Consider the following 18,389-nt stretch of genomic DNA (forward strand, 5'->3'; position numbering starts at 1 on the left):
TCCTCCCCTGCTGTGCCCCTTGGCATCTCTATAGATTCACCTACACTGGATTTCATATCCAGAAAATCATACACACTGGCAGGAAGCCAACAAACAATAACAACAACAAATCAGCATCAGTGATTAGACAAAGCACAGAAAAACCTCAATCAAAAAGAAAGAAGAAAATAATAAAGATGGAAACAACTTTAGAATGGATCAAAAGGGAGATCAAATGACAAGGTATTACATTTTAACCTAATTACACCTGCCCCGATTGACTTCGCAATGCACGCTGTCGGATAAGAAAACTGTTGCCATCCCTCGACTGTGGTCAGAGGGGCTGAACAGTGAGAAGTGGCTTAGTCTGTGTGAGGGACCCTGCCGGTGGACGCTGGGCTTCCGCTGTCATGCACGGCCTTCTGCAAGCAGGGTGCTCAGAATTTAAGCTCTGACACGATTCCCTCCTTCAGATTTGAATTACATCATTTATAATCCTTGGAGCAGTTTATACTCGGGTATTTTTTGGCCAGGCATATTAGGGAGCCTGGGCATTTTAGTGGGTTGCATGTTTGTCTGTTAACCACAAAGTCAGCCATTTGAAACCACCAGCCTCTCTGCGGAAGACAGATGTGTCTTTTTACTTCTGAAAAGCCTGCCAGTCTCAGAAATCCACAGGGGGGTTCCACTCTGTCCTACAGGATCTCTAGGAGTTGGAATCAACTCAATGGTGCTGAGTTTATGTTTATTTTGTTTTTGTTTTTCAGTATGCTTTTACCATTTCATAAAATGAAATCCTCGTGTGCCTTATATTTCACTGAACTTATATTATTTTAAATGTTTTTCTTCTTTCTTTTTAAAATCTGCTGTTATAGATTTCCTCATTCTTGACATAGCAAGATCATGGAAGATCTCGAAGAAATGCTATTTGAAGAATTTGAGAACTATTCCTACCCCGTGGAGGATTATCTTCTGGAGTCGGAGACGGATGAGAAAGCCCCCCTGGGAGTTGTTCACTGGATCTCCATGGGGTTATGCTGCTTAGCATTTGTTCTGGGTGTTCCCGGAAATGCCCTGGTCATTTGGTTCACTGGGTTCAAGTGGAAGAAGACAGTTGCAACTCTCTGGTTTCTCAATCTGGCCATCGCGGACTTCATCTTTGTGCTCTTTCTGCCCCTGTACATCTCCTACATGGCCATGAGCTTCCACTGGCCCTTTGGCATTTGGCTGTGCAAAGTCAACTCCTTCATCGCTCAGTTGAACATGTTTGCCAGTGTTTTCTTCTTGACTGTCATCAGCCTAGACCGCTATGTCCACTTGGTCCATCCTGTCTTAGCTCATCGACACCACACCCAGAAAAACACCCTTCTTGTTATCATATTTGTCTGGATTTTGGCTTCTCTGCTTGGCGGACCTGCCCTATACTTCCGGGACACTGTGGTGTTAAATAACCACACTGTCTGCTATAACAATTTCCATTACAATGATGCTCACCTCAGACTGATGAGGTACCATGCTCTCACTTGGGTGAAATTCATTGTTGGATACCTCATCCCTTTGACAACAATGATCATTTGCTACTCGTGTCTCATCTTCCAGGTGAAAAGGCGAAGCATCGTGATCTCCAATAAGCATTTCTGGACAGTCCTGGCAGTGGTCACCGCCTTTTTAATTTGTTGGACCCCGTATCACCTGTTTAGCATCTGGGAGCTCATGGTTCATCACAATAGCTACTTCTCCCAGATGTTACTGTCTGGCATCCCCCTCTCCATCAGCCTGGCATGCCTCAATAGTTGTTTGAACCCCATTCTATATGTCCTGATTAGCAAAAAGTTCCAGGTTCACGTCCGTGCCTCAGTGGCAGAGATACTAAAGCATACGCTGTGGGAAGTCAGCTGTTCCGGCACAGTGAGTGAACAGCTCAGGAACTCTGAAACCAAGAACCCGTGTCTCATGGAAACAGCCCAGTGAGTTATGCTTTTTCCACAACTCAGCACAAGGCTCTTCTGGCGAGCACCCTAACACATGCTTTTGGATTAAATTCTGTTCCAATATACAGAGTCAGCATGTTGTTGTTGCCCTGCAGTTTGGCAGTTTGTTGGCATCACAGTTTTGTAAGGACATAAAACTTAGAAAGGGTCTTTGCAATTGTTTGAGGAGGGTGGTGTTTGTGTGTGCAAATGATCTGTGTCAATATTGCCAATTATACCATAATGGGTCAGTTGACGCAATATCGGTTACTAACTTCTTCATCTTAATAACTTTGTAAAAGCCATAGACCTGAACATTAAAGATATGATCAACTCATTTCAAAAATGCGATATATGCTTGCTTAACATCATTTTAATTTTGCACAAGCAGCCTATTAGACATCTTCTTAAAATGTCACATGTACTTCATTTCTTTAGTCTATGTAATCTGTTTATACATTTATGAATTAAAGTTAGAATTGGTTATATTCTTTTAAAGCCTCACTTCCAGTTCTCTATTGATGTAGAAGCAACTGTCCCAAGGTCTAGTGATTTAAATCCAAAAATGCGTTATTTTATCTCACAATTCTGTGGGTCAGGAATTCAAGTACTATACAGAGGGGAAGCTCATCTCTCTGTTTCTTTCTGGAGCCTCACCTGGACTGGGATGTGGTTTGGAACAGCTGGGAACTGACTGAGCAGTTCTCTTTCCTTGTCTGAGTCTCCTTCCCCTTTGTATTTTATGACATATCTATCTCGGGACTTGGCAGTATTTCCAATGCATACCATTGTCAATGACTTGTTGCCTTTTAGATAGTCAATTTGTAAACTCATTGAATTGTAGACTATAATAGTATTTGGACCGTTATATGAAATCATAGCACATAGATACTGTGATTGAGATCCTTAAAGTTCCACTGAAAACACCTCTGCCACTGAAATGCTAGACCTGGATCCAGAAGACCTGGAGTGGACTGTGTTCTTGACTCTGGGCTACTTTTCCACTATTTTAAAATGAGAGAGGAGCCTCAGAGGCATAGTGGGGTAAGCACTGGGATGCTAATCAATCACTGCCATAAAGACTTACAGTCTCAGGAACCGTAAAGTTGACTCTGTCCTCTCGGGACACTAGGATTCCAAATTGGCTCAATAGCTGTGAGTTTGGGAAGGAGGACTGATGATCTTTACAGACTGAACTGTGCCCAGCGCCCCAAAAGGGTGTTTTTAAGTTCTAATCCCCATGCCTGTGAATGTGACCATTTTGGGAAATAAAGTTTCGCAATCAGTTAGATTAGCAGTTAGATGCCGTCACAACGGAACAGGGTGGATCTTAACCCTATGTGACTGGTGTCTTTATCTTTCCAAAGGAAGAAGGTTCAGAAAGGCACTGGCTTCATGACAACAAACCTGTAGGCCAAGGATCTGTGGCTGTCGCCAGAAGCTAGGAGAGCAACACAAAACATGCTCAGAAACCTCAGAAGTCAACAGCCTGGTTTCCCACTCCTATCTTTCAGAGCTAGGACGCAATGTATTTGTGTCCTCTGAGCCATTCCGTTTGTGGTGCTTGGTGGCCACAGCCCTCTCAAACCAAACCAAACTCACTGCCCTGAGTTGATTCCAACTCACAGCAATAGGACGGGGTAGAACTGCTCCTGTGGGTTTCTGAGACTCTTACCCTTTTACGGAAAGAGCAATGCTTGTCTGTAGTTTGAAGTGCTACCTTGTGGTTAGCAGCCCAATGTGTAACCACTGTGCCACCAGGGCTCCTGTTACCACAGCCTAGCAAACTAATCATTACTCAGTGGTTGAGAAAATTGTGAGCACTCTGGGAGTGCTCGTGGTCTACCATTCTTACGTTGCCTTTCTAAACACCAATTGTAAGCACAAAGGGAAAGAGAAATGTTAGAACACCTTCTCCAATATCTATGCTAGTGAGAGAAATGCCTTGTTTGTTGGAGACCCAGAAGAAAAAGATATAAATTCCAACTATCTATATAAACACTTTGAATTTGGCTTCTTCTTTTTTTTAAAGTTCCAAGAGAATAAGCTGAAGACAAAATGGATGTAACCAGCAGGGACCTTCTTGTTAATATTAGTGTGAAGTGTCACAGACACTTTCAGACAGTACGAAGAAATCAGGAATGCGGGCAATACTTCATTCAGGATCAACTTCATGCAGAGAGATGTCTAAAAGGGCCCGAGTGCCAATGAACATTCGACGTCATGACTCCAAATCTTAACTGAAGAACATTATACATTATATTTTAGATTCATATATGCCTGTTTCTGATTTGACATTTCTGGTTTTTATTATTTCCCAGGTCTTAAAATATCTTTAATACTGGGGACAATTCAGAAAGCAAATTGTTTCTCACAAAGTGAATTTAGTTACAGTGTGAAGTTTAGAGACACTGGTTGTCTTAGCTGTCTACCTTCTTTCCTTTTGTCAAATGCTTTGCATATATCTTAGAGCTAGCTACGCTCCCTAGATGCCACTCCTGTCGTAACTATGTTGAGACATCTGAAAAAGAGCTCTCAGCATTCCTCTAAAGACGAAGACAGTGCTGTCCTAGAGCTTCCACAAAATAATGTCGTTTAAATTCTTCCCATTAAAATGTAAGACGCTTTCTACTTGTGAGAATTAGCTGACATTCAAATATCATTTACTTTTCAGCCACAAATTAGATTCTTATAAAAAAAGAATAAGAGTGTCTACTACAAAATAGGCTGTCAAGCATCTACCAAGGAAAGTTGCTCTGGGGTCACATAGAATCAAAAGCCACAACCACCACCACCCCCTACTCACCCCCTATTCCTGTGTTTAAAGGCAGGATTAAGATACAGCTAAGTGTTAACAGTAATTATCTGTGGACAACAAAATGAAAGTGTGTTTATTTTTTATATTTTCATTGCTTCATGTTCCTACAATAAATTTTTAAAAAATTTTTCTCTGAAATTAACTTGTGCTTTAAGAGTGTCCAGTTCATAAACTACAGCACAGCCAATGCAGAATCAGTTTGTTCATTTGTTTTCTCTTTCCTACATATAAAATCATTCTTTATCCTCTACTGTGCACAAGACTCTATGCAGGATGCTATAGAAAATGCAAAGGTGCAAAAATGCCACCCTTCCAGGAAGATTGCATATCCAGAATCATCTCAGCTTAGTTGATGCGATGGGGGTTTGAATTTCTGCTTCACCAACTTTGAGTCATTTACTTTGCATCAGTATCCTCCTCCAGAACACCAAACACAATAGCATTTCAGTCATTTCATGGTTTTGCGGGGGAAGATTGGTGAGTCACAGTTTGCTTTTCTATGACCTTTCTAGCCATAGATTTATACCTCCCACAAAATGACTCAGTGGGCTGTGCAATTAAGGTGCTTTTGACCTACCAAAGGGATTATGCAGCTTACTAATAAGAATGCTAATAACACAAAAAGGTACACCTGTGGGGTTGGGACCATGCTGATAAGGTGTGTGAACCCCTAACAAGGGGATTGTTCAGTTTTGCAATCCAGTTAAACTTAAGGTGAGTCATTCAAAAAGAAGATCTGGGAGTAGAACACATCCTTTAGTCCTGTAGTCCCTGTGTTGTTGAGACCCTCCTAAATCCAGGAGAGAGAGAGAGAGAGAGAGAGAGAGAGAGAGAGAGAGAGAGAGAGAGAGAGAGAGAGAGAGAGAGAGAGAGAGCTGTGAGACTAGACATGATGTGATACAGTGAGAAGTAGTGGAGGAAACCAGGGCAGGATAGCATGATGGGCTTCCAAGTCCATAGAACAAAGTGCTTACAACCCAGTGGGAAAGCTGAGTATCTTTGAGCAGGAGCCTTTCTGGTGGAGTGAGATGCCTCTGGACACTTGTCAGCAGAGCTAAAGAACTTTGTAACACTTACCCAGGCAGGGCAGAGGCCAGTCTTATGGACCAAAGAAGAGATTTGGCATGGCCATGACCAAGAAATTGTCTTGACAGAAGAACTATCCCAAGTCCCTCTTAATCCTGAACTCTTAACCTACTACCTCCCTAATAAACTTCATAATCCTAAATATTGTCTTTGAGTTCCATGTGGTCATTGCAATGAATTGTCAAATCCAGCATAGAAGTAGAGAATGCCATGGGAGGGACCAGTGGGGTCAGAATTGGTAATGAGGATGGAGAATGGAGTTATGTTTGAACCCCACCTCAATGAAATCAGCCTGTGACTGTTGATCTTGATTTGCCTTTCCCCTCCTGAAGTCAGAGGAAGTCAGACTCTGAGCAATAGTGCCAGGATATCAATGTGACTCATAGCTCTAACTCATCCTTGGGTAAGTTAATTCTACATTCTAGACCTCAGTTTCACTCATCTGCAAAATGGGATAACAACACCATATGGTGCTCTTGTGAAAACTGAATGAGTTAGGCATGTAAGGGAGTCCTTAGCTGAGGCAGGTGGTGAAGTTCTTTAATACTGAATGCATGCTAGCATGTGCATGTGTTCTTAGAACTGTGGTTACACAATTCTGTACTTCCTTGTATAGCTGCAGCCACCAAATACCCATGCCAGCTCCCATTCTAGCCACGAGGTTGTCATGAGGGTCACCCAGTCTTTACGTGAATGCTGGGAGCAGGGACTTGAATTGAAGCACGGGCCACTGATAAGTTCTCATGACTATGGACCACACTCCTGGCTCGAGGCACCATGTGAACAAAGCATCTGGGACATCGGTCCTGCTCCCATCACTGAGGATCTTTGCAGTTAACGGCTGAGCAGAGACACCTAGAAGACGCCCAGCCCTCATTGCCGGGCGCTCACACTCACACTGGGACAGCCAGGGGCAGGTGGAGAGCGCGAGGTTCTGCAGCGCCCAGTAGAGAGGTGAGCCTGGGGGAGCTAGGAGCAGAGGTGAGGAGGTGGACCATAGAACCTCACTCCCTATTGGAACCCACCTCAACAGACGGGCTTGAAGATCTGCGTCTGAAAAGTCACACCCCTGAAAGTGATATGAGGCAACTCTCCTCAACACAGATGGGTCTCCATGAGCCCAAGTTGGCTCTGCAGCAACGAACAACAAAGCATACAAAGCACGTAGTGCAGTACATAGCTGGTGACCGCACTTAGTACCATACGCATTAGTACAAATAGCTGGTGACCGCACTTAGTACCGTACTCATTCAGTGCAATGTCTGCCATGGCCTGACAAAGCCATTGTTCAGTCAATGCTAGATCCCTCCTCCTCCTCCTCCTCCTCCTCCTCCTCCTCCTCTTCCTCCTCCTTCTTCTTCTTTTTAGTTTATGCTTTGTGTCTTTTTATTTTTTTTTAAATCATTTTATTGGGAACTCTTACAGATATTACAACAGTCCACAATTCAATTAGATCAAGCATAATTGTACAATTGCTGCCACCATCCTTTTTGAAACATTTTCTTTCTTCTTGAACTCTTCGATATCAGGTCCCTTTTATCCCCTCCCTTCCCCACACTACCCCTCAGGAACTCTTATTATTATATTATTTATTTATTTGTTGCTGTATCTTACACCATCCAATGTATCTGTTCACCTACAATTCTGTTATTCATTCCCCTTGAGTGGGGTTATATGGTCACCATTGATGTTGGTTCCCACTCCCCCCTCCTTCCTGTACCCTCAGGAAATCATTACTCCCATTACTATTTCTGAAGTGTTTATCTATCTTGGATTTTTTGCATCCAATGATCTTAATTATACAAATGAACATATTCAGGTCTAACAAGATTAATGAAGTAAAACTAAGACCATAATAGTAAAGGGAGGAAATATTAAAGAATTGGAGAATAGATGTGTTTTATCAGTGCTATATTTCACCCTAGCTATATCACGTCTTCCATGTGACCTTCTGTGAGGGACTGCCCAATTATCTTACAGGTGGGTTTGGGGTCTCCACTTTGTCTATGCTCCTTCATGTCAATTTGATTACTTATTTTTGAATGTCTGATACATATTCCCATCAAAACCTCATGATCACATAGGCTGGTGTGCTTTTTCCATGTGAGCTTTGTTGTTTCCCTGCTAGCTGGCCAATTGTTTAACTTCAAGCCTTTAAGACCACAGATGCTATATCTTTTAATAGCCAGGCACCATCAGCTTTCTTCACCACATTTGCTTATGCATCCATTTTGTCCTCAGTGATTGTGTCAGTAAGGTGAGTATCATACATTGCCACATTATTAGAACAAACTGTTTTTGTACTGAGGTAAGATTTAAGTAGAGGTCAAAGTCCATCTTCTCCCTTATTGTATTATAAATAGACAAATACACATATATTTACATATATACATACCATATCTACTTGTGTATAAGCTGAATTTATGGTAAAATTAGGTCCCTTGACTGATATTCGGGTCGGCTTATACTCGAGTATATACATTGTGTATACATTTATACCTATTTATAGAATTTTTACTTTCTTTTTCTTTCCTCTTTTCTTTCCTCCAGCCAGACTACATGCTTACCCATCATTTACCTCTCAGTAATTCCTCTCAGATGCACTTCAATTGATCAAACATGACCGGTAATGCTACACCCTCCTCTCCGCCAACTTTAAATCTCTTGCTATTCGCCTCTCCCGTCATTATTGGCTCACTGCTCCTCTCCCATGGCTGCTGCAAACCATCAGTCCCACTGCTGTCTCTTTGGGACTGTTTATCCTGCCCATCTTATATAGATAGACACCAAAAGAAAAAGAAGAAAACAAATAAGAGAGACCATACAAAGAATTCCAAGTCTAACTGTTGTCCTGACTGAGAGAGATGATTATCTCTCTATTAAATAACAAAAAGGTGCTGTTATAATCCGTCAGTCAAATCACCTTTTTTTCCAGAGTTCAACATCCCAGGACTCCCGTACCTAACAGCTCTTATACCCTTTCGTCCTCAGCATTCATGACCAAGAGGTGCTCCCTTCTACAAGACCCCATTGCTCTTCCTACAGTCAAGGATGGAGTGGTCTAGTGGCCCCCTCCACCCCATTACACCTTTAGACTTTCAATGTGGCCTCTTGTGAATATTCCCCAACCAGCTCAGATGGGGAGTGGGGGTGGGGGCGGCGGCATTTGGCAGGGACATCTTGGCTTTGCTAGCAATGCTGGTTTGTTCCACTCCCCTCTTGGTTTGCCCCCATATGGGCAGGTCAGACCAGCTGCACTCCCCGAACTGTATCTGCAGTGCTCTCTGCTGGAACACTCTCCTTTAGGGAGGGGACGGCATGTCTCTAGCTGAGACTGGTCTTGTAGGCCTCTCCATGGCCAAGCTCAAGATTTGGCACACCAGAATGAAGTCTATTCTCTCCTTTTCCTGCGGAGACATAAACAATACCCTCCCGTTGGATGGATTAGTGGCTCCTCATTGCCATCTTTTTCCTTCCCACACCCCTCTGTGGGCCTTAAGGGCATATGGTCGGGGGGGGGGGGGGCTTTCAGCACAGACATTATATGCTTCTTTCTTCTTTTTCTTTTCTTTTTTTGATGATGTATGCATCATTGCATTTGGTCTGGCTCTTGCAAGAGTAGCTGGTCCTCGGCACAGGGCATAATGTACATATTGCACAGTTCTGCTATTTGAGCTTATTTCAGTGGACTCGTGTTGAACTTGTCTCTTTGTGCTTGACTAACTTTACTCAGCATATCCTCCAATTCTTACCATGAGACAAGGTGCTTCATCTTTTCATCACTGTTTTTAAGGGATGCATAGTACTCCATTGTGTGTACATACCAGAGTTTTTTAATCCATTCATCTATTAATGGAAATTTAGGTGGTTTCCAATTCTTTGTGACTGTGAACTGCACAGCAATGAACATTGGAGGCCAGATGTCCGACCATGCCTTTTTCTTATTTCTTCTGGGTATATTCCCAACAATGGAATTGCTGGGTCATAAAGTAATTTGATTTCCATCTGTTTTAGACATCACCAAATCACTTTCCACAGTGGCTGCATGTATGTAAAAGATCACCAGCAGTGAATGAGAGTTCCTATCTCACCACACCCCCTTCAACATTTGTTGCTTTGTGGGTTTTAGAATTGGGCTAACCTTGTGGCTGTTTGGTAGTATCTCATGGTTATTTTGATCTGCATTTTGCAGATGGCTAATGATCAGGAACATTTTCTCATATGTTTATTGGTCGTTTGGGTTTCTTCCTTTGTGAATTTTCTGTTCAAGTTTTCTGCCCTCCTCCTCAGTGGGCTCTTCCTTTGGTGTTTTTCCCTTGTTGTAAGTGGCAGGGTTCTGTAGATTTTAGTAATAAGACCTTTGTCTGATATGTATTACTAAATGTCTTATCCCAATCTATGCGCTCTCTCTTTACTCTTTTTTCCCCCAATCATTTATTGGGGGCTCATACACTCTTACCAGAATCCACTGTGTCAAGCACATTTGAAGAGTTGCTGCCATCATCATTCTCAAAACATTTGCTTTCTACTTGAGCCCCTGGCATCAGCTCCTAGATTCCCTGTGTTTCCAGTCCCTTTCTGTACCAGTGTGCATCCTCTGGTCTAGCTAGATTTGTAAGGTAGAATTGGGATCATGATAGTGTGTGGTGGGGCGGGGGGAGGGAGCATTTAAGAACTAGAGGAAAGTTGTAGGTTTCATCATTGCTACACTGCACCCTGATTAGCTCCTCTCCTCCCTGTTAGCCTGCTGTAAGGGGGTGTCCAGTTGCCTACAGATGGGCTTTGTGTCTCCACTCTGCACTCCCCCTCATTTACAATGATATGATTTTTGTTCTTTGATGCCTGTTACCTGATCCCTTCAACACCTCGTGGTCACACAGGCTGATGTGCTTCTTCCATGTGGGCTTTGTTGCTTCTGAGCTAGTTGGCCGCTTACTTATCTTCAAGCCTTTAAGACCCCAGATGCTATATCTTTTGATAGCCGGGCACTATCAGCTTTCTTCATCACATTTGTTTATGCACCCATTTGTTTTCAGTGATCATGTTGGGAAGGTATGCATCATGGAATGCCAATTTAATAGAATGAAGTATTCTTGCATTGAGTAAGTACTTGAGGCCAATGTCCATCTGCTGTCTTAAACTAAACCTATAAATATATGCACGTAGATCTATTTCCCAACCATACTCTTTTGATGAAGTCTTTTGATGCACACAGTGTTTTATCTTTAGTATGTCCCACACATCTATTTTATCTTCCTCTGGGTGTGTGTCCTTCATTATTACTGATAGCTCATATATTCCCTGTGCTAAGGTTCTTAGCTTTGTCCCAGTTTTTTTCATTGATGATCCTGGTAGTTTTGGGTTTTACTTCGAGGTCTGTGATCCACCTTGAATTTGTCCTTATGTATGGGGTGAAGTAAGGGTCTTGCTTCATTCCTCTGCAAGTTGATATCCAGTTTTTCCATCATCATTTGTTAAAAATGGCATCTGGTTCCCATTTGATATTTTTGGTTGGGGGGCCCTTATCAAAAATCAGTTGTCTGTATTCCGCTGTTTTTATTTCTGGATTTTCTGCTCTTATCCATTGGTCTTAGTATCTACCATTAAACCAGTTCCATGCTATTTTGACAACTGTGACTATATAATAAGTTTTAAAGTCAGGGAACACAAGCCTGCCTACTTTATTCGTCTTCTTGAGGAGTTCTTTGCCAATTCTGAGTTTCTTCCCTTTCCATATGAAGTTGGTAATCAGTTTTTCCATTTCTTTGAAAAATGATGCTGGTATTTGTGTTGGGATTGCATTGAACCTGTATAGTGCCTTAGGGTAGGATTGGCATCTTTACAATATTGAGTCTACCAATCCACGAGCATGGGATATTTTTTTCATTTGTGAATGTCCCTTTTGGTTTCCTATAATAATGTTCTGTAGTTCTCCTCATACAGATCTTTTGGGGCTTTGTTGTTACTAGGTATATCCCTAGATATTTTCATCTATGCTTGGATATTGTTAAATGTACTACCTTCTTGATATCTTTTTTTTTTGTAATTCCATCAGTTGTATATAGCATACCTTCTGCTTGTTGATCTTGTATCCTGCCACTTTGCCATATATCTCTATCAGTTCCAGCACTCCTATTGTGGAACCTTTGGGGTTCTCAATATATAAAATCATATCATCTCTTAATTTTCTGACCAAACAATGGGAGCACCGGGTGGGTGATTCTACCTGGATGCCATCTTGAGACTCTAAAATCTCACAGGAAGAATTAGAGAACTATTACTAAGACAGCTCAAAATGAAAAGAGAGAGTAGCAAATATTAATTCATAATCAGCACAAGGAATGCACAAAGTATTAATCTATGAAGTCAAGAAATGCAAAGCTTGAAGATAGGTGTCCAAGGCTTCAGTCAGTCTAAATAGATTGATATTGGCCATTTTGATTCAGACAATAATACAGCCTATTGTGATCGAAATAACAAACAGAAGAAGAATAGCACTGTGCTCACTGGTAAAGAGAACATTTCAAGATCTATGCTGAAGTACACTGTGCTCAGTGATAATATCCATATGTCTACAGGAAAGACAAGTTAATATGACAAGTATTGAACTTTACACACTAACAAATAATTGCAAAAATGAAGAAACTGAAGATTTTTACTGAAATTGATCAAACGTGCAATCAAGGTAATTTAAAATTGCTGGAGATTGGAATACAGTGGTTGGAAATAAGGGAACAACAAGAGATCTAAAATCAATGGTGAGGAGGGCATAGAATGCCTGGTGTGGTTTGAGCAAGAGCAGTGTAGCTGAGAGGAACTACTGAGAGCCTAATGAAGGTCGAACATGATAGTGGGACAGGAGGAAAGTAAAAGGAAATAGAGGAATAAGGAGGCAAAAGACATTTATAGAGGTATAAACATAGGCATGTACATATGTAACTATAATAATATATAACGATAAGGATAGAGGCCTATGTACATATATTTACATGTTATGTCAAGTATTAAGGTAGCAGACAAACATTGGGTCTCTACTTATGTCATCCCTCAATTCAAGAACACTTTATTCTAATAACCTGGCATTCAGTGATGCTCCCCTTCCTGGCACAATCGCTGAAGACAACATGGGTGCATAAGCTAATGTGGTAACGAAAGCTGATGGTGCCCGGCTATCAAAAGATATAGTATCTGGGATCTTAAAGGCTTGAAGTTAAACAAGCAACTATTTAGCAGGGAAGTAACAAAGCCCACATGGAAGAAGCACACCTGTGTGATCATAAGGTGTTGGCAGGATCAGGTATCAGGCATCAGATGACCCAAAGCAAACAACCATGTCGATGGAAACGAGGGAGGTTGGAGTGGAGGTCCAAAGCCTATCTGTACACAATTGGACATCCCCTTACAGAAGGGTCAAAAGGAAGAGATGATCCAGTCAGGGTGCAGTATAGCACCAGTGAAACATATGACTTTCCTCTAGTTCTTTAATACTCTCCCCACCTCACTATCTTGACCCTAATTCTACCTTACAAATCCAACTAGACCAGTGCATGTTCATGAGTACAGATAAGAGCTGGAAACACAGGGAATCCAGGACAGATAACTCCCTCAGGACCAATAATGAGAATAGCAATATCAGGAGGGGAAGGGGAAGGTGGGGGGATAGGTGGGAGGGGGGACCGATTGCAATAATCGATGTATAACACACACACCCCAAGGGGATGAAAAATAGAAATGTGGATAAAGGGAGACAGTGGGTGATGTAAGATATGAAAATAAAAGACTTTATAATTTATCAAGGGTGTACAGGTGGCAGGGGAGCTGATACCAAGGGCTCAAGTAAAAAGAAAATGTCTTGAAAAGGATCATGGCAACATACGTACAAATGTGCTTGACACAATCGAGGCATGGATTATTATAAGAGCTGTAAGAGCCCCCCAAAAAAGATTTATATAAATATATAAAAAGGTTAGAAATAAAGACAGATTGGTAGCTGGAAAATATGGTAAAAGAAATGGCATATGAAATAGCATGCTATCATTTGCAAGACCAACCACTTACTCATTGAAAATGTCTTTTTTAAAGACTATGAATGGTGGTGATTATATGTGGGCCATGCTGGTTGGAATACATAGGATTCAGATTAATTACAACTGTGGAAAGAGACAATGGAGGCAGTCATAGCATCAGTCAGAACAAGGCCAATGGCCAACTGTGGAATATACCATAAATTTCTCAGCTGCAAATTCAAGTTGAAACTGAAAAGAGTACAAGTCGACAAGAGCCAAAATAAAACTTTTGAATTTAGAGACCATCTCATCAACAGATTTGACACATTAAACACTGATGACCAAAGACCAAAGGATGTGTGGGGTGTTATCAAGGACATCATATATGAAGAAAGAAAAGAGCCATTAAGAAGACAGGAAAGAAATAAAACATCGGAAGAGATGTTTTATGTAGAGTAGCTAAAACAAAAGGATGAATGATGGAGTAAAAGAAGTGAGATATTTCAAGTGACAAAGTCAAGCATTATCATGAAATATCCAAAGACCCAGAGTTTTAATTTTAAAGATTTTTAAAAAGAGGAAAACTCAGTATTTCTCAAACTGAAACAACTGAAGGAAAAAAATGCAAGCCTCAAAGGACAATATTGACAGATCCTCTGGGCAGAATAATAAATGACAAAAGAAGTATCAAAAGAAAATGGAAGGAAAAATCATATCATTGTGAATGGGGGGGTGTGCAGAGTGGAGGCCCAAAGCCCATCTATAGACAATTGGACATCCCCTTACAGAAGGGTCACAAGGAAGAAACAAGCCAATCAGGGTGCAGTATAGCACCAATGAAACATAAAACTTACATCTACTTCCTTAATGCTTCCTCCCCCCACTATCATGACCCCGATTCTACCTTACAAATCCGGCTAGACCAGACCCCTCAGGACCAATATTGAGAGTAACAAGCCATACCAGGAAGGGAAGGGGAAGGTGTGGGGAGAAAGAGGGAACCAATCACAATGATCTACATATTACCCCCTCCCTAGGAGACAGACAACAGAAAAGGGAGTGAAGGGAAACATCAGTCAGTCTAAGACATGAAATAATGATAATTTATAAATAATCAAGAGTTCATGAGGGAGGGAGGGAAAGGTTGACAATGATGTTCTAAATGATAAACCCTCACCTGAGCTCTTTACAGAATATAGCAATTATATCCTATAGAATTTATAGTGGGGAAAAAAAGAATGTACACACTGGAGAGACTATCTGTCAGTCTTGATTTCCATTTTAAATTTACTCCCAAAATGGGAGTATGGAGCGAGGGTAACACTGATGGAGTAGAAAAAGATTCTACGAGCAAAAATAAGACCCTGTCTCCATTCGACAGGCAGCGTTTTATCGGGTCTGTAATTAAGAGCTTGGGTTTGAGTTCCTTCTTCAATCATTGTGTAGAGTTCAGTTACCTCATCCACAAATGGTGATGATAATGAAATTCTTTCTATATTTGTGTTGCTGTCAAAAGTATATCTTTTCATAGACAGCCAATCATATTCATGAAAAATCAAGATTTTTCAACGTTGCTATGGTTTCCATAATTACTGTCTTAAATACGTAGATAAAATGCGTAAGTATGTCACTGAGGATTATAACGGGTTTTCCCTGCTTCTTCACACATCATCAGACTGCAGCTCTGTCTGTAGTTTGTTGGGCTCTGCTTCGGAAACCTCCAGCTCTCCATTGTCCTCACAGAATTAAGTTCAAATTCCTGAGCCAGTTTGTAATTCAAATGCCTCCACAACCTGGCCTCACCCAGTCTAGTCCCAAACAAACACTTAAAATCCAGCCAAACTGGCCTCGCTGCATCTCCAAATCCTCTGCTCATCCCTGCCTATGTCATTCTGCCTTCCACACCCTCTTGGGACTATCCATATTTTTAAACCAAAAACCAAACTCACTGCCATGGTCAATGCAGACTCATAGCAACCCGCTGGGACAGGGTAGACCTGGCCCTAGGAGTTTCTGAGGTGACAACCCTCTACAAGGGGTAGAAAGTCCCATCTTTCTCCTGCTGAGTTGCTGGTGGTTTTGAACTGTTGACCTTAAGGTTAGCAGCCCAATGGGTAATCACTATGCCACCAGGGTGTTCCCATAATCCTTTAGTTGTATAAGGATATTAAATAAGGTACAATGAGCCCTGATAACATAGCATTGAACTATGAACCACAAAGTCAACAGTTCAAAACCATCAGCTGCTCCTTGGAAGAAAAAAAAGAGACTCTCTGCTCCTGGAGTAGAGTCTTGTAAACAGTCTTGTAAACTTCAGGGTAGAATCCGATTGATGGCAGTGCGTTTTTGAGAGAATTAAGATCCCAATTCTGCCGAAAAATCTGTTCATACTCTGGGTGTACTTGCTCAATCACGGTGACTTGATATTCTCAACCATTTTAGGTATTTGAGCTGCCTTATTATAATTATTTTCCTAACTCTTTTTTCATATCCTTCAAAGCATCTAAAAAGGTGATACTGAATCAATCTGTTTGAGTTCTCTTGAGTTCACTGAAAAAGATATAAAGAAATAAAATCCCAGAGTCAGTAATCCTTTCTGGGACCCCTGCTGATATAGTGTTGATGTGATTGGCTGCAATCTGCAGGGTTAGCAGTTCAAAACCACCAATAACTCCACGGGAGAAAGACTGGGTTTTCTACTCCTGTAAACAGTCACAGTCTCGAAAACCCACAGAGGGTCCCTGTGAGTCTGCCTTGGCTGGTGGCAGTGAATTTGGTTTGGTTTGGTAATCATTCATGGGACATGCCAAATAAAAGGGGCTCTTTTATATTCCTATCTTTACCTCCCTTTCATTCCACACCCAACAAGAAAAATAAATACATAGATAAACTTTTATCTTCCGAGTCACTTGGGTCAAAACCAACTCATCCAATATACTGGGTCACATACAAATGACATACCATTAAGATTTTTTCCTGCGGCATTGTTCATATTGGAGAGGAGGCAGCATTTGAAAGCAGGCTAGGGGATCCCACTCAGTAAGGGATCAGTTAAATAAATTATGGGAAAACTCAGCTTTCTGTCATGGAGCAGCTGGTGAGTCCAAACTGCTGATCTTTTGGTTAGCAAGCCAACTCTTCACCCAGTTACGAAGGTTCCCTTTGTATTTCGATAGAAACTGAAAAATGCAACGCGTAGAATAGTGGGGCTGCATGCTATTCGTCTATGCAGATGCTCAGAGAACTTCTGGAAATATCTAAGAACTGGGAACACTAATTGCTTTCATTGAGATCAACTGAAGGCTTGGGACCAATAGAAACTTTAAACATTTTTGAATTTCCAACTATCTTGGTATTATCTGTTTTTTTTAATGAGGTTAAATGAATTCTACATTGTTCAAGTCTGTGCAATGAAGATTTCAATTGTATGCATCATTATTGATCATGATAAGATTTCCAAGACATCTGTGGCTTGTTTTGACTGTTACAAGATTTGAACGCCTGTTTTTTAAACCAAATTTTGTAATACTAGTTTTTTCATCATTTTCCCCATATGTTTGAAAGGAACTTGTAGTCATAAAAGGCTCCAAGTCCACTTCTGTTTTATTTGTCCTCTTTGTTTAGTGCATCAGACCAATATGTCGATCTATATGTCAATCTGAGCGGCAAGGAATCTGGAGGGCTCCCCTCACGCCCATGGAGCAATTTTTATTTTATTTTTTCCCTGTTAAGCCCTCAGTTTTGCCCCCATTCGCCCCTCCCCTAGTTTCTTATTCATACTTAAAAAACATTTTGGTCATGCTAGTTGGTATTCAATTTCCTTAATATATTAACTATTGTTAGTTTTTATATCTGTGCACTAGATACGATGACTCTCTTTACACAGCACACTGCAGAAGGAGCTTGCTATTTCCAGTATTCCTAAATTCCCTGGTTCCTGTGAAAGTACTGCCCTCCACTGGCTCTTCTGATAGTGACAACCTGAACATTGTGCACTGGTCTTAGGATTTTTCAATCACCTCATATGCATGCAAAAGCTGGACAATCCATAATGAAGACTGATGAACAGGTGCTTCTGAATTATGATGGATGATGGCAAAGAACACTGGATATACACTCTGCCAACAAAATGGCCACATCTGACTTGGAAAAAGCCAGAACACTCCATAGAAGCAAAGATGGTGAGATTTATGCTCGTGTCCTTTGGACACATCATCAAGAGGGGCCAGACCCTGAAGAAGAACACACATTGGTAAAGTAGAGGGTGAGAGACCAAGAGGAAACCCTCATGAAATGTTGGATTGATCCAATAGCTCTTCCAATAGACTCAGTCATAGTGAGGATGGGTCAGGCTCAGCCTGCACATTGGGTGACAATGGTCGACTTGATGGCACTTAACAACTACTATTGGACTGGATATTGCTTAGCTGAGATGGTTCTAATTCAATACATAAATCCCCTTTAAAATTTATACAAAGTACTGCACTTAAGGCAGCCACAATGCACAGTAAGGAAAATCAGATTGAGAGG

At 41.3% G+C, this 18,389-nt stretch overlaps 1 protein-coding gene across 2 annotated transcripts in view; it reads left to right on the forward strand.

The window, feature by feature from the left end:
* Positions 1-4,868, forward strand: part of CMKLR2 (chemerin chemokine-like receptor 2) — a 50,896-nt gene extending 46,028 nt beyond the window's left edge. For both annotated transcript variants that reach the window (XM_075529492.1, XM_075529493.1), the window contains exon 2: positions 855-4,868. In XM_075529492.1, the coding sequence (XP_075385607.1) occupies positions 883-1,950 (1,068 nt within the window). In that variant the 5' untranslated portion in view covers positions 855-882 and the 3' untranslated portion in view covers positions 1,951-4,868. The remainder of the gene's footprint in view (positions 1-854) is intronic.
* The last annotated feature ends 13,521 nt before the right edge of the window (positions 4,869-18,389 follow it).

Source organism: Tenrec ecaudatus, chromosome 13, assembly GCF_050624435.1.
Source record: "Tenrec ecaudatus isolate mTenEca1 chromosome 13, mTenEca1.hap1, whole genome shotgun sequence".
Taxonomy (NCBI): Eukaryota; Metazoa; Chordata; class Mammalia; order Afrosoricida; family Tenrecidae; genus Tenrec; species Tenrec ecaudatus.